At 57.2% G+C, this 14,793-nt stretch overlaps 3 protein-coding genes across 4 annotated transcripts in view; 2 read left to right on the top strand and 1 right to left on the bottom strand.

Moving 5' to 3' along the window:
- The window catches only part of MYRF (myelin regulatory factor), a gene marked incomplete at both ends in the record, with an annotated part of 30,816 nt that extends 25,958 nt beyond the window's left edge, over positions 1 to 4,858 (top strand). The window contains 8 exons of one of the 2 annotated variants that reach the window (XM_079709047.1): positions 59 to 147; positions 258 to 449; positions 705 to 956; positions 2,290 to 2,377; positions 2,617 to 2,691; positions 3,062 to 3,167; positions 4,521 to 4,595; positions 4,778 to 4,858. In XM_079709047.1, coding sequence (XP_079565173.1) covers positions 59 to 147; positions 258 to 449; positions 705 to 956; positions 2,290 to 2,377; positions 2,617 to 2,691; positions 3,062 to 3,167; positions 4,521 to 4,595; positions 4,778 to 4,858 — 958 coding nt within the window. Of the gene's footprint in view, positions 1 to 58; positions 148 to 257; positions 450 to 704; positions 957 to 2,271; positions 2,378 to 2,616; positions 2,692 to 3,061; positions 3,168 to 4,520; positions 4,596 to 4,777 lie in introns of both variants that reach the window. The other variant, XM_079709046.1, reaches the window with a different exon arrangement.
- A 2,973-nt stretch (positions 4,859 to 7,831) lies between these two features.
- On the bottom strand, positions 7,832 to 11,474 carry TMEM258 (transmembrane protein 258). Its single transcript, XM_079708794.1, has 4 exons — positions 11,425 to 11,474; positions 9,155 to 9,264; positions 8,553 to 8,689; positions 7,832 to 7,938 (listed from the first exon to the last, which is right to left on the bottom strand). Exons 1-3 carry the CDS (start codon positions 11,425 to 11,427, stop codon positions 8,563 to 8,565), a joined length of 240 nt encoding a protein of 79 aa, XP_079564920.1. The 5' UTR covers positions 11,428 to 11,474; the 3' UTR covers positions 7,832 to 7,938; positions 8,553 to 8,562.
- A 1,128-nt stretch (positions 11,475 to 12,602) lies between these two features.
- On the top strand, positions 12,603 to 14,489 carry FEN1 (flap structure-specific endonuclease 1; the record flags this gene model as incomplete). The annotated part of the gene is made up of 1 exon (XM_079707919.1): positions 12,603 to 14,489. One exon carries the CDS (start codon positions 12,603 to 12,605, stop codon positions 13,743 to 13,745), a length of 1,143 nt encoding a protein of 380 aa, XP_079564045.1. The 3' UTR covers positions 13,746 to 14,489.
- Between the last annotated feature and the right edge of the window lie 304 nt (positions 14,490 to 14,793).

Below are 14,793 nucleotides of genomic sequence, written 5' to 3'. Positions count from 1 at the left end.
CCCAGGCCTCCTGCTCAGGCTCTCCCAGCCCCTCTGAGCTCAGCCCACCCTTCCCCAGCAGGTCCAGCCAGAGCTTTGGGACCACTCAGCTCCGACAGTCCCCTGTGACCACTGGGCGGCCGGGCACGCAGCCCTCTCTGCTGCTGGGTGCGTGCCAGGGCGTGGGTTTGGAGGGATGGGATGGGGAGCGGTGGCTGTGTTCTGGGTCGGGGGCTCTGCTGCCCCACTCCGGCTCATACAGCCTCTGGCTTCCTCAGTTACCACTGGCCCGACCAGCTCGGCCCCAGCTCCAGCCCTCCGCACCTTGGACCTGTGCTCCAGCCGCCCCTGCCCAGTCGTCTGCTGCTCCCCGCCCAGCCCCAGCCCCACCCCTGACCCTAGCCTTGGCCCCAGCTTTAATCCTGGCCATGGTCTCAGCCCCAGTCCCGGCGCCTCCACCAACCGCTCAGGTATGGCTCGCTTGGGGCCAGGTTTTAGGTTGGAGGGGGTTTTACAGGAGGCCTAAGAAAGGCCCCAAAGACTCATTGGTGGGAGGGTCTGGTCTCCTGGAGCCCAGATTGAGGCTCTGGAGAAAGACTGGGGGTTCCCCCTGAGGAGACCAGGAGAGAGAAGGGAGTCACCCAGAGTCCAGTCGGGCCCTCAAGACAGCTGGGCAGGAGGCAGCCCGTGCCTCCTTCTCAGCCTGTGCCTGGTTCTCTCCACAGGCCACAGCCAGATGGCCCTCCTGCCAGCCACCAACATCAGAGCCAAGTCCTGGGGCCTGTCAGCCAATGGCATTGGCTACTTCAAGCATCCAAAGAACTCAGACCCTGTGGCCAGCCCTGCGGTCCCCTTTCCTGGGGGCCAGGGCAAAGCCAAGAACAGCCCTAGCCTTGGTCTCCGTGTCCGGGGCCGCCGAGGGGCCCCTCAGCTTGGCCTGAGCCCTGCTCAGCCCACCCAGGCCCGGAGCCAGCCAGGTACCTGCCCTACCCCCTCCCCCGCTCAGCCCAGCCCGGCAAGGCTCACTGGCTGGGGCCCATTTCAGCCCATCACCGGAATACCTGGGTGCACAATTGTCAGTCGACAGACATTTGCTGAGCATTACTGAGTCCCAGGAATCAGGCCAGGCTGATTATATAGCGTTATATCCATCGCCTCGTTTAATCTTCACAACACTCCTGCGAGAAAGGAATCGTCCCCATTGTTCAGATGAGGAAATGGAAACTTGGGTGAATGACTTGCCCAGGGTCATACAGCCTGTTAGCGGCAGAGGTGGAATTTGATCCCAAGTCCACGTGGCTCCTTTTATGTCACCATGCCAGGGCAAGAAGGGTACTGTTCAGGGTCCCCCCAATTTTCCAAACCTCAAACCTTTGGTTTTAACAAAGCTAGAGAACCCTTTATTGGTTTTCAAACCGGGTTTCTCTGAAGTATCTCCGGGGCTGCCTTGGAGCTTGAAGGGGAGGCCGAGAACCTTCCTGGCTTCAACCAAGCACCTCTGCTCTAGGTATTGAGCTTCCTCATCAACTTCCATTTGATGGGTTTTGTGGCTTAAAGAGCAAAAAAAAAAAAAAAGCTTAGAAACTGGTTTGCCGAGATTGAAGTTCAGAGTGATGGGGAAACCCCACGGGGTAGATGCTTACCAGGCAGCCGTTTCCTGGGCCCCTTCTCTGTGACTGGCTCCGTACAGGGCACCAGGGGTGATGGAGATGGATGTGTCCTGCCCCCAAGGGCTCACAGACACGAAAACAGCAGCGTGGTGAGGCTCTGAGGGGACACACAGGCAGCTTGGCGACTGGGGAGGGCACAGAATCCGGACTGAGGTGCGGAGATGATCAGGGGAGGCTTTCCTGGAGGAGGCGACATTGAAGCTGAGTCTTTGAAGGACAGTGGGGCCCTGATCTGTGTGTGTGAATACTCCCACCATGGCTGATTTCAAGCTACCAACTTGACGTCGCTGCACCCTGAGTTGGGAAGAGATGTGTGCAGTCAGGAACAGGGGCCTGAAGAGCGGGCTCCTGTACGCCCCGTGCAGGGGATATGGAAGACCCATCCCTACTTCTGGGTGTCCTGGGTCCGTCAAGGAGGCACACCTCAGGCTCACGGGAACTGTGTAGTCCTAGGGCTGCTGGGGAAGATGGTGGCGTGACCCCAGCTGTTGTGGGAGTCTGGAAAGAATAACCTGAAATTTATTCCTGCTGAGGTGTGAATGACTGATGCGAGTCTCGGGCAAGGACAGGTTTGGCTGCTTCTCATTTGTGTCCTGTCTTGTCACCCTCCTTCCTGCGCCAGTGGCCTCTCTCCTTGCAGACCCAGTGCCGTCCCTGACCTCCATCCAGGTGCTGGAGAATTCGATGCCCATCACGTCCCAGTACTGCTCCTCAGAGGATGCCTGCAGGTGGGCTTGGCTACCTCCCCCCGTCCCCCCCGCCCCAGGACAGGTTCCCTCTGGTGACATGAGCCCAGGCAGTCCAGGTGTTCAGATCTTGCTCCCCTCAGGGAGGAACTTCCCCCTCAAGGTGGGGCGGCCCCTTTCCAGGCCCCTGAAGGGCTCCACTGTAGACTGGGGGCTGAGGAGTTGATGGGAGGTGGCGGGGGCAGGGTGGCCTTGTTGAGGAGCCAGCTTTGCCCTTTCAGGCCTGGAAACTTCACCTACCACATCCCCATCAGCAGCAGCACCCCACTGCACCTCCGCCTGACCCTGCAGATGAAGTGAGTGCCGCCGTGGGGGATGGAGACCCAGTGGTCCCAGGCAGCCGGGGGAGGGGGCTGAGGAGGGGTGCTAGCTTTACTGCCTGCTCTATGCTTCACTGGCTGTGTGACCTGGCAACCTCCAGGCATCGATTCCTCATCTGTGAAATGGGCTGCTGCCTCCCAGGGGCTGTGAAGGCTGTGTGGGACGGTGGATGGGAAAGGGTTTGTAGCCGTCTGGAGCCCTGACGGCTACGCATCATTTTCAGGCTGTGAGGATTCAGTGCCCTGTCTCACCGGGGTGAGGGAGGTAGAGTGGAGGGCTGGCTAGGAGCGGGCTGGGCTGGGGGAGCTCAGAACCCCACTTCCCTGCTAACCGGGTCTTTCCCAGCTCCTCGGCCCCCGTGTCCGTGGTGCTGTGCAGCCTGATGTCAAAGGAGGAGCCGTGTGAGGAGGGGGGCTTTCCACAGAGCCTCCATGCCCACCAGGACACCCAGGTAGGAGACTGGGAAGCTGTGGGCCAGCCAGGCCGGAGCTTCCTCCCCCCGGCACATCTGGGCTCCCAAGCGGGAGAGGAGAGGGAGCCGCAGTCAAGAGTGCAGGCATCTCCATGGAGGACATTTTGGGGCCTGGGCCTCTGTGTCTCAGGGAGGGGGGCATGCGTGCACCGCTCACCGCTGAGTGTCTCCCGGCCCTGTGCCTGCCCCGACTTAGGCCTGGGGAGGAAAAACAGTTCCACAAGGCCTAACCTGGGGTGAGCGCAATGGTGGAGACGGGGAGGGTGTGTGGAGGGCGTCCTGGGAGCCCGTGGCAGGGAGAGCTGACCTTGTGTGGCCTCAGGGTCAGGCCAGCTGCCCCCAAGTCATGTTTGATTAAGATGAGACCTGAAGAGCAATATGGGATCAGCTGGGGAAAGGAAAGGGGACAGTGTCCCAGGAGTAGGGGAACAGCGGGTGCAGAGGCCTGGCGGCCGGCCAGGGACACCATGGCGCGCTGGCAGAGCTGGAAACGTGGCGAGGGCTGTGCGCCAGGGGAGACAGGAAGGAGGCTGGACCTGAAGCTTGGGCGGGGGCCGTGGCATGGTTCCATCTGTGACTTTGGAAGATCTCTTGGGCTGTGTGGAGGGGGCTGCCTCCTGGTCTGGGAACCTGTCACCGTCCAGCTCCTGTCTGGCCACGTGACCCGAAGTTGTGACTCTCAGCACAAGTTAAGGGAATTTCTTCTCACCCACTCGTGTGTTTATTCAACAAGTATCTGTTGGGGCCTCCTCTGTCCCAGGCCCTGTGCTGGGCCCAGCTGAGGGGAGACAGAGGTAGGGAAGAAAGAGGCCTTGCCTTCCAAGAATGCACTCTCTAGCCCGGGAGAAAAGAGGTGCAGAACGTAGCTTGAGTAGACGATGGAGTGGGTGAGAGCCCTGGAGGCTCCGGCCCTGGGCGGGGAGGGCTTGAATGCCAGCTCTGCCCAGCGTCGGCAGAGTTTAGGCAGGTAGCTCAGCACTGTCCTCATCTGTAAGCGGCACCACCTCAGCGGGTTGCAGTGCGGATGGGGTGAGCGAAGTACTTGGATGTGCCCGGAGCACAGTGGTGAGAGGGGAGGCAGTAAGAGACCAGCGGCTGTGGGCCCCCGGGTGCCTGGCACGGGGTATACACAGACGGTGGGTGCTGTTGCTCCCCGAAGTAGAAAGTGCACCCTCCGATCTCTCTTCAGATCTCTGCTTCTCCGCTTTGTAAACCATGCCACAGAGCCAGGGCTGCGACGGCCATGGCGAGGGATGCCGGTTGGGATGGGGCAGGGGGTGGGGGGCTGCGCAGCTGTCCTGACCCCTCTGCCCACCTCTCCCCTCTCCCCAGGGCACCTCCCACCAGTGGCCAGTAACCATCCTGTCCTTCCGCAGATTCACCTATCACTTCCGGGTGGCACTGCTGGTGAGCACGGGGGGCCCTGTCTGCCCCCAGAGGTTCAGGGTGGGGCTTGGGGGAAGGGTGGGGACTGAAGATCACATGGCAGGACATGGGCAGTGTCAGGCGACGTCAGCACGGGGAGCGCCTCTGGCGCCCCACCCCCACCCCGGAGCCACCTCACTGGTTCCCACTGCCCTTCCCCCCAGGGTCAGGCCAGCTGCAGCTTGGAGGCCCCGGTCTGGCCGGCCGCAGACTACTACTTCCACTTTTACCGCCTGTGTGACTGAGCTGCCCTGGGAGGCAGCGCCACAGCAGGGCCTGGGGGTCCCCGGGCGCCCCCTCCACACTGGATGCCATGGTGTTACACTGGAGCCCGCCGCTGGCACTTCCTCGGAGGAACTGAGGCGGCTCGGCCCTCCCCGTGCCTGGTGAAACTGGAAGTCCTCACACTGGAGCTGCTGGGCCTGCTGGCGGCGCCCCCAGACCATGGAGGGCGCTGGAGGGAGACCTGCCGGGCCCAGACCGGCCCGATTCACGTGTCCGGATACGGCCGATGGAGGGCTGGCGGGCGGCAGCGCCCCAGAGGCGGGGGAAGCCCGTGACTCGGCCCAGAGCCCACCCTTCCTGCCTCCCCTTCTGCGACTGGGAGCCACCCCTCTTTTGGAGAGAGGACCCGTCCACCTTTGAGACCGGCGGGGGCTTGGCTCGAACCCTCAGAGACTTGGCTGGACCCACGAGTCAGTGGAGGGCAAACAGCCCTCACCCTTGAAGCTGCTCCCTGGGGAGGGCTAGGTAGTGGACTTCTTAGGGTCTGACTGTTACTGGACTTGGACTTCTAAGCTTTAAGCATGGCCCAGGAGGTCTCCCCTCCCTGGGAGAGCTTGGCTCCAAGAGCTCCCAGGGCAGCTGAAGCCAGCCCTGGATGGGCTGGCAACCGACCACGTGCCTTGTGTACACTTAGTGCCTGGCTGAACCAGGGGAGCCAGTGGGCCAGGTAAGCCTTGGACCCTTGAACCTGGAGTATCCTGAAGGGAAGGAAGTTCCCTGTGAGCCCCCAGATGGCGTTGCAGCCCCGCAGCCTGGGCCCCTGGGAGCTTCCGGAGCTCACAGAGGTCTCTGAGCAGAGGAGCGGGAATCCCTGCAAGGCAGCAGGCCGGTCTCGTCTGGTGGGTGGATGCAAATAGCTTTTGCTGTTATTAATGAAAATAATTACTAAAATGCACTTAAACCCGGGCAGGAGTGGAAGGATGGACATGGAAAGCCCGGAGCAGGCCAGAGCCCTGGGGGGACACTTGAAAGGCAGGGCCCTGGCTCTGATCCGTCCCAGGGAGCCTTGAGACACCCACCCCACTCCCGACCACCAGGACTGGCCTTTCCCTCTTGTCTGCTGGTGGCCTCACCTCCCCAGATTCAAGGGCTCCCGTGCTTGGGCTCGGACAGCCGGGCTGGGGGCCCCGTGCTCAGCAGTAGTCCCAGTTCTGCCCACTCCTCCCAGGAGCAGAGCGGTGGGCTTGGCTTACAGAAGAAGTCTTCTCTCAAGTGCCAACGTTAACCTTTCTTAATGGGTATGTGGAGCTTTCTGAGGCCACATCCAGGCTCGTGGAAGGAGAGTGGAAATCATTTCGCTGTGTCTGCCACGGGTTCAGAAATGGGGACGGAAATGCCGTCCTTGCCCTGTGATATTCTGCCACCGCTTTGGGAGCCAGGCCTTGCCCCATCTACCTCTCATTCTCAGCTTTGAGTGGGAGGCCTTTCTGTGGGAGACCTGAATCTTCAAGAAGCCTAGGAACCGCGGGCCCCCTTCTGCTATGGATGTCAAAGCACTTCTCGGGATAGGGAAACACAGGGGGAATGGGGGTAGCAAGGATACCTCGCCTCCCAGCCCCCTCCCCAGTGTGGCCCCTCCTTCCGACATAGGAATTACATGGCTCCCCACACCATGCTGGCGGCCAAGGCTTACTTAGCGCTGCTCTGTTCTCCTTCCTCCCACTGGGGGAACCCTCCCTAAATGCCATACAACTACCGAGCCCTGCCCCTTCTAATAGGATTCTGGGGCTTCCTCAGTGGGGGTACAAGTTCTTGGACCGCGGCCCCCCTGTGCTTAACTGGAAAGTGACCCTCCACTGCCCCCTGGAGCCATCTGGACACAGCATCGCCCCAATCTGGTTGGCAGCTGGCTGTTTCCATGCCTGGGGAGGGGGTCCTCAGTGCTGAGTTTGGGGCCAAGGAGGGGGGGTCAACCTTGGACTGAAGTTGCCGTAGAGGGAAAGGGGCTTCAGGGAAGGCCAGTGGGCCACCTGCTGGAGGCTGACAGCTGCCTGGCGGGTGCTGGTGAGTGGGTGTCTTGGCTCCATCCCCTACCCCGGGTCCAGCAGCCTACCCCTCCCTTCCTCTCTCCCCTTTGGCATTTACTCCTGTAGCCACTGGGCCGATCTCCCCCAGGCTTCAAGCTGTACACAGTGCCTCTCAATGCACAAGTGCCCCTGCCCATGTTACAGCCCCCCGGGAAAGCCTGCGTGTGCATAGTGCGCCCCTCCCCTCCCACTTAACCCCCCCCTTCCTGCCCCTGAGCTCTGACTCATATTTATCGCGTACCAACTCTGACCCCGGAGTGCGCAGAGGGGAGCAGCCCCGGGCCTGCTTGCTTCCTGTCCCCTGAACTGTTCTTTTCTGAAGTAAATATACGTATATAAATAAATGTATAAATACTGCTTTGTATCTGAGCTTGCCTCCCTGTCTTCTTGAGATTGTTCTGGTGGGAGATGGGGTTGCCTATGGGCCTGGGACCAACTGGGGCCCCTGAGCCCGGTGATGCTTTGTACCCCATTATCCCTCGTAGCTTCAGGCCCGGCTTGGGAACAGGAGGCAGCAGCCCCTTCCCCTAGCCACACCCCACGGACCTACTGCTGCCCTGCCTGGGTTAAAAGTAGCCACCTTAGGGAAAAGCTGAGCCTTTCGAGGGTCCCCGGCACCACTGAGAGGAGGGGACTGGCCCAGGGCAGACTTGACTGGTACGGGTTCCCACAGAAGTTTACACTAGAAGCCACAGTGGAGGGCAGGCCGAGCCCCTTCCTATCCACAGGTGAGCCCTCAATTCTAAGGATAAGACACTCCCCATATCCCTCTCACAGGCAGAGGGCAGGGCTTCCCAGCAAGCAGGAACCACCTGAAAGGAGAAAGGGGAAGGGGTGGGACTGGGGAAGCCGTGGGTCCCAGCACCTGCACCACTCCCACCCCGCAGGACAGGCAACAGGCAGGGCTGTCACACATCTGCCTTTATTGTGAGCAGCAGGTGAGACACTTCGGGCACAGTAAAAAAAACCTAATTTACAAAAGCAGGGATTCAGTGAAGCCGCCTGGCTGGTACCTGAAAAAGAGGGGCATCAAAACGAGAGCAGTGAGCCTTCTTTCCATCAGCTTTTCACTCCAAACCCCTACGCTCCTGGGGCGAGGGCTGACGGGCACAGTCCTTTGAAGCAGGGCCACCAGAGCCGATTGATTCTAAGTGACCTGTCTGGTGGATTATCTGCAGCAAGGTTGTGGGTATTTTTTTTTAGTCACTTAGTCAAAATTTATTTCAATGACTGAAAACGTTGAAACGAATTAAAGTGCTACTCCTGGCAGCAAGTCCCGGATCCTGGCCCCTTGCTGGGTCACTCCCCAGCGGCTCTCGAATCACTGTGTATGACGGGTAAGAATGCAGATGTGTAACCATGGGAAGCCTGTGCCCACAGCCCTACGTAGTATATCCCAGAGCCAGGTCGAGGCCTTGGACAGTGTGGAGACCTCAGAACTGACAAAGGTGGTCCCGCTTGGCTCAAATCCCCATTAGGAGACAGGGAAAGGGGCACATGTGTGTGGTGTCCCTATCCATTCTGCTGAGTCTCACTCCATTAACCAAGGGGTCATGCAGGCCCAAGGACCCCACTGATGTGGGCATGGGGAGGCCTCTCCAGTGTCCCACCCTGTCATTGCTCTTACCCTTGGGAGCTCATACGTAGATGCCGACCCAGAGCAGCAGGAAGAGCACTCCAAAGCCCATGAAGAGTGAAGCCACCAAAGAGATGAGGAGCTCTTTGTAGATATCCCGAGTGTATTTGGTGGAGGTGACCTCATAACTGGCAGGGCAATTAAGGAGAAGCAAAGGGATGGCTGGTCTGGCTCCGGGCAGAGGGGCCCAAGAGGTGACCTAGACTCTGGTGCTCCTACCACCCTTCCACCACCCATGAAGAAAATGAAACCCGGAGGGGTTAGGTCACACAGCTAATGAGCGGCAGAGCTGAGACTAGCCCTCATACCTCCTGACACCTGAGCACACCACGGGTCCCCATACCTAGCCTCCAGTCCAGCCAGGCCCTCTGCTCACTGTCCTGGAAACCGCAAGAGCGAATTGAGCTCACCTGAACCTGGAAAATAAGGTCACAACCTGACTTTGGACGTCAAATAGCCTTCCCTCAACCTCCTTACCATCCCCCATCCCCACACCGGAACAAAACTCGCAGGGTGCATGTACCCAGCATGGTTCCTCCCTCAGTTTCCCACCTCACTAACTCTGGCCCACTGACTGCTCAGTGAAAGGATACACGAAGAACCAGGCGGTGAAGAACATGCCAATGGCCAACAGCACCACGGTCAGATGCGGAAAGACAGCCGGGTTCACTGGACTGGTGTATCTGCTCATGGCCTCAAGCTCCTAAGGGAAGGCGTGAGATCAGAGCCATCAAAGAATCCCATGGGGCTTCCCTGGTGGCGCAGTGGTTGAGCGTCTGCTTGCCGATGCAGAGGACACAGGTTCGCGCCCCGGTCCGGGAAGATCCCACATGCCGCAGAGCGGCTGGGCCGCTGAGCCTGAGTCATGGCCCCTGAGCCCGCACGTCCGGAGCCTGTGCTCCGCAACGGGAGAGGCCACAGCAGTGAGAGGCCCGCATACCGCAAAAAAAAAAAAAAAAAAGAATCCCATGACCTCAATCTGGGGGCACTATGGGGTTATCACAGAGCCTAGTGCTGCTGTGACTGCTAGAAGCTTATTTCAGCTTGGGAAATGTGGAAATCCATCAGAACCACCGTCAAATGATTCTGTTTGGGAATGACAACAATTACATCTTAAACTAAGGTGGCATTTTGTCTTTTCAATATGAGACAAGATGGGCAGCTGAGAGTCAGAGGCTGCGGCACAGAAGGTGACTGATTAGCTACAGATCAATGCAATGGTCCTTAACATTTTCTGAGGTCGCCGGCCACCATGAAAAAAACTTGATGAAAGGTATGGACTCTTTGCCTGGGACAAACCGCATACAAGAAAAAGTCTGCTTATAATTTTAGGAGCTTTATGGACCCATGTCTGTAGACGTCAAGCTCAGAATCCCTGCTGAAAGACAGACTCTGGACTGGTACCCAGATCTCAACTCCTAATCTTGTATTCTTCCCCCTACACAATTAAGGAATCTCAGGACCTACAGGCAAAAGACATAAGTTAAAATTCTGGGGCTTCACTGGTGGCGCAGTGGTTAAGAATCCGCCTGCCAATGCAAGGGACACGGGTTCCAGCCCTGGTCCGGGAAGACCCCACGTGCCGTGGAACAACTAAGCCCGTGCGCCACAACTACTGAGCCTGTGCTCTAGAGCCCGCGAGCCACAACTACTGAACCCACATGCCACAACTACTGAAACCCGCGTGCCTAGAGCCCAGGCTCTGCAACAAGAGAAGCCACCGCAATGAGAAGCCCAGGCACCGCAACAAAGAGTAGCCCCCACTTGCTGCAACTAGAGAAAGCCCAAGCGCAGCAATGAAGACCCAAGGCAGCCAAAAATAAAATAAATTAAAAGTAAGTAAATAAGTAAACAAGTAAACAATATTTTTTAAAAATAAAAAATAAATAAAATTCTGGCTCTACTGAATAACATGAGTCTCAGTAAAGTGATTATAATAATAACTCTCTCACAAGGCTGATGTATGATTTAAGAAAGGCGACAAACGCAATAGCATCTAACTCACTGCCTGGCATAGAGTAGTTGTTCAATAGGTGTTTGTTTCCCTCCCAAGGTTATAGGGAAGACTATGAGATAATGCTTGTGAAAGAGGGCTGTAAACGTAAAGTTCTGTACAAATGTTAACTTCCATTGTCACCCACCAGCCAACGCTTCTAAAATCCAGAACACAACAACTCTAGAGAAGTAAATTGACCTCATTGTTCTCAGAGACACAGGAATTCAATTCAGTAAACATTTATGCCCCCCTAAAAATGATAAAGACAATCGCTGCCATTGACTGAGCCTCCAGTTGCCGGCCCCGTGTTTGGCACTGGAAATACAAAGCTGAATAGACATCATCCCAGGGCCAGAGGCACGTCAGATGGTGGTCACTAGGAGGCGTGGCAAATAACAAAGAAGTCCATGACACGTGGCAAGAGGTCTGTACATAGATTGCGGGGCTCCCAGGAGAAAGAGGACAAGTGCCCGAGACAGTTGTTAGTACTTCATCAAGAAGGTGACTTTTGCCCGGGACCGTGTAGTATGAGTACGAGTTCGGCAGGCGGGAAAAACTTTCCAGATAGAGGTAACAGATTGATCACAAGTAACAGAGATAAAAGCTCGAAGGTATCAGAAATGCTCCCCATGCTCCTCATCCTTATAAATCATTAGATCAGAAGCCCAGTGCCATCAAAACCTCAGCCTAAGGAGTCCATGGCAAGGGGCTTCCCTTCCCCGCCCCTCAGCCCAAGCCGAAGGATCCAGGAGCCTCCAGCCCTCTGGACCTCGGACACCTGAGGCTTCTGCGAGAAAAAAACAGGGCGCGGGACGGGCCCCGAGGGGTCCCCAAAGTCCAATCCGGAACTCCCCTCAACCCTCTCACCATTTTGCCGGACACAGGGTAATCCGCCACTCAGCCACCGGAAGAACACGTCGGCAGGAGCAGGCGCGTTGTTCAGCCGGAAGAGGAAGTGCAGCTGCACAGGTGGCGTTGTGGGATTTGTAGTCGTATGGTTTCGGGTGTGGCGGGATCTGGGGCCTGCGGGGCGACCGGGGTGGAGTGGGGGCAAGCGGTAGAGAAGGGTAGGGTCGGCTCGCTGAGCGAGTGCGTTCACCCTGGCGGGACTGTTTGTCGTGAGAGAAGCTGGCCGAGAGGGCCGGAGCCTGTACTACACTTCCCAGGAGGCTGTGCGCCGCGGCAGGTCACGTGACGGGAGCGCGGGCTTTGGAAGGCGGCGGAGTGTGAGTGTATCAGCGGCTAGTGCCGAGGGGGCTGCGCGGCTGAGGAGGGAGTTGGGCTGAGATCTGTCCTGGGCCACGCCGGAGCGCCCCAGAGGCCAGGTGAGACCCTCCGGAAGCGTCTCCGAGAGCGGCGGGCCGTTTTGCCCCGGGTCCTGGGGAAGGCCGGCGGCTGCCGCGGGCGGGGCGGAGCGAGCGCGGGATTCGCAGTCAGGCGGGCCCGCCACTTTTCCCGCTCTAAGCCCGGGGCCAGTCGCTTAACTTCCGAGCCTCTTTCATCATTTGTAGAAAGAAGGTAATTCCCAGCTCATGAGGTCGTTGTGTATTGTGACTAAGCTCCCGGAGGGGAGACATTTTTTTGAGCTACACTCGTTCACATCCCTTTCCTGCCTGCGTTTGTCGGACGCAGGGGGAGGATGCCCGGCTAACGAGGCACTGTCCCCTCGGTACACCTTCTAGCAAAGCAGGCAGCTTGAGGCACGAACCAAAGGATCGAGTGGGTTTTGCAGGGAGAACGTTTACAGAGCACCTAATCTTTGTCGGGGGTTTTTGTCTGTTATTTCAGTTAACTCTCAGGAGGCCTTAGTATTAATTGAGAGGACTTCCTTACTAGACTGTACGTTTCTTGACTATGGGAGCCTTGTCTTGTTCTTTTCATCTTCCGAGGTGCTGACTTGGTGTCGTTTTGTTGTGCTAGATATGTTTAGCCAAGGGCGTGAAGTTGGTGAGATAGCACCCCTGGTAACCCTTCCTCCTTTTGCATCCTTTAAGTTCCTCCTTGTCTTACCTGCCTTTCTCTTTTAGCTGTCCCTCTGTATTGCTATGGGAATTCAAGGACTGGCCAAACTGATTGCCGACGTGGCCCCCAGTGCCATCCGGGAGAATGACATCAAGAGCTACTTTGGCCGCAAGGTGGCTATCGATGCCTCCATGAGCATTTATCAGTTCCTAATAGCTGTTCGCCAAGGGGGGGATGTGCTGCAGAATGAGGAGGGTGAGACCACCAGCCACCTGATGGGCATGTTCTATCGCACAATCCGAATGATCGAGAACGGCATCAAGCCCGTGTACGTCTTTGACGGCAAGCCGCCACAGCTCAAGTCAGGGGAGCTGGCCAAACGCAGCGAGCGGCGGGCTGAGGCGGAGAAGCAGCTGCAGCAGGCCCAGGCTGCTGGGGCCGAAGGGGAGGTGGAGAAGTTTACAAAGCGGCTGGTGAAGGTCACCAAGCAACACAATGACGAGTGCAAGCATCTCCTGAGCCTCATGGGCGTCCCATACCTCGATGCGCCCAGCGAGGCTGAGGCCAGCTGTGCCGCCCTGGTGAAGGCCGGCAGAGTCTATGCCGCGGCCACCGAGGACATGGATTGCCTGACCTTTGGCAGCCCCGTGCTCATGCGGCACCTGACTGCTAGCGAGGCCAAGAAGCTGCCCATCCAGGAGTTCCACCTGAGCCGGGTTCTGCAGGAGCTGGGCCTGAACCAGGAGCAGTTTGTGGATCTGTGCATCCTGCTGGGCAGTGACTACTGTGAGACCATTCGGGGCATTGGGCCCAAGCGGGCCGTGGACCTCATCCAGAAGCACAAGAGCATCGAGGAGATCTTGCGTCGGCTCGACCCCAACAAGTACCCTGTGCCGGAAAATTGGCTCCACAAGGAGGCCCAGCAGCTCTTCCTGGAGCCCGAGGTGCTGGACCCAGAATCTGTGGAGCTGAAGTGGAGCGAGCCAAATGAAGAAGAGCTCGTCAAGTTCATGTGTGGTGAAAAGCAGTTCTCCGAGGAGCGAATCCGCAGCGGGGTCAGGAGGCTGAGCAAGAGCCGCCAGGGCAGCACCCAGGGCCGCCTGGATGATTTCTTCAAGGTGACCGGCTCCCTCTCTTCAGCTAAGCGCAAGGAGCCAGAACCCAAGGGGTCCGCTAAGAAGAAGGCCAAGACTGGGGCAGCAGGGAAGTTCAAAAGGGGAAAATAGATGACTTGCCCTTCATTATACCTCCCTGACCCCAGAATGTCTGCCGTGTTGTACCCGCAAGAGCTGGCGCTGGAGAAACCTCCGTGGGGGTGGGGAGGGGCTTGCATTGCTTCCCTAGCACCATCCTGCTCAGTAGTGCTTTTCCCTTTGTTACTTGATCTCATGGCAGGAAAGCCACAGAGGTTTGTTGTTTTCTTTTTTTAGCTCAGGAAAGTATGTCAGGCTGAAGCCGCCTCTCAGGCAATTTAATGGACACTGAATCCATTGTTACATGAAAGTGAGAGCAACAAGTTTTGAAGAAGAAAGAGGGAGATAAATGATGGAGACAAAAGACCGGAAATGATTTCCTGCCTGGCCAGCTGGTGGCTGGTGGCTGGTGGGAGGTGACCGGGGGACTAGACTGTGCTTCTCTTTGGCTCAGCCTTGACCCACCCTGAAGGGTAGCCATCAGGAAGATGCAGTCTTAAACAGATGGGAAGAGCTGCCGAGAAATAAGATAGGCAGAGTCCCTGGAGTTGGCCACAAGGGTTTGGTTACCAGCTGTGTGTCCTGAGGTGGGCAGAAACTTGAACTTGCTCTGTACATAACTCTAGTCTTTACAGTGGTTATTCAGAGGCATCAAGTGGTGGTGCTTCACGTGGCCTCTCTGAGGCAGTTAATTGAGTCGAAACTTTGGGATAAGATGCTGGGTTTTTTGTTTTGAAAGATATGAGGAGAAAAGAGTCAATAAAATTATAAAAGTAACCAGAATGTCCTTTTCTTTGAGAACGTTTGAAGACATCTCAAGTGCCCCAGGTTTCAGGCAGTATAAAATGTTCTTTTCACTCCAAGTTAACCTGCTGGAATTGCACTGTAGTAATGGGTGGTTTGGCCACAAGATGGCACCGTGCTCCATAGAATGGCCAAAGCAGCTTTGGCAGTACTTCAGCCATTTAGAGGATGATGCCTAGTTTATCTTGCTGGGAAAGAAGTTTTAATAAATTGAACGGATTTCTAGTTTTCCACCTACTGTGTGAGATAAAGGAGCTCCTCTGAGAAATCCTCACAA

The sequence above is a fragment of the Hyperoodon ampullatus genome (assembly GCF_949752795.1).
Source record: "Hyperoodon ampullatus genome assembly, chromosome: 7".
Taxonomy (NCBI): Eukaryota; Metazoa; Chordata; class Mammalia; order Artiodactyla; family Ziphiidae; genus Hyperoodon; species Hyperoodon ampullatus.
This window is presented reverse-complemented; position numbering and strand designations above follow the sequence as displayed.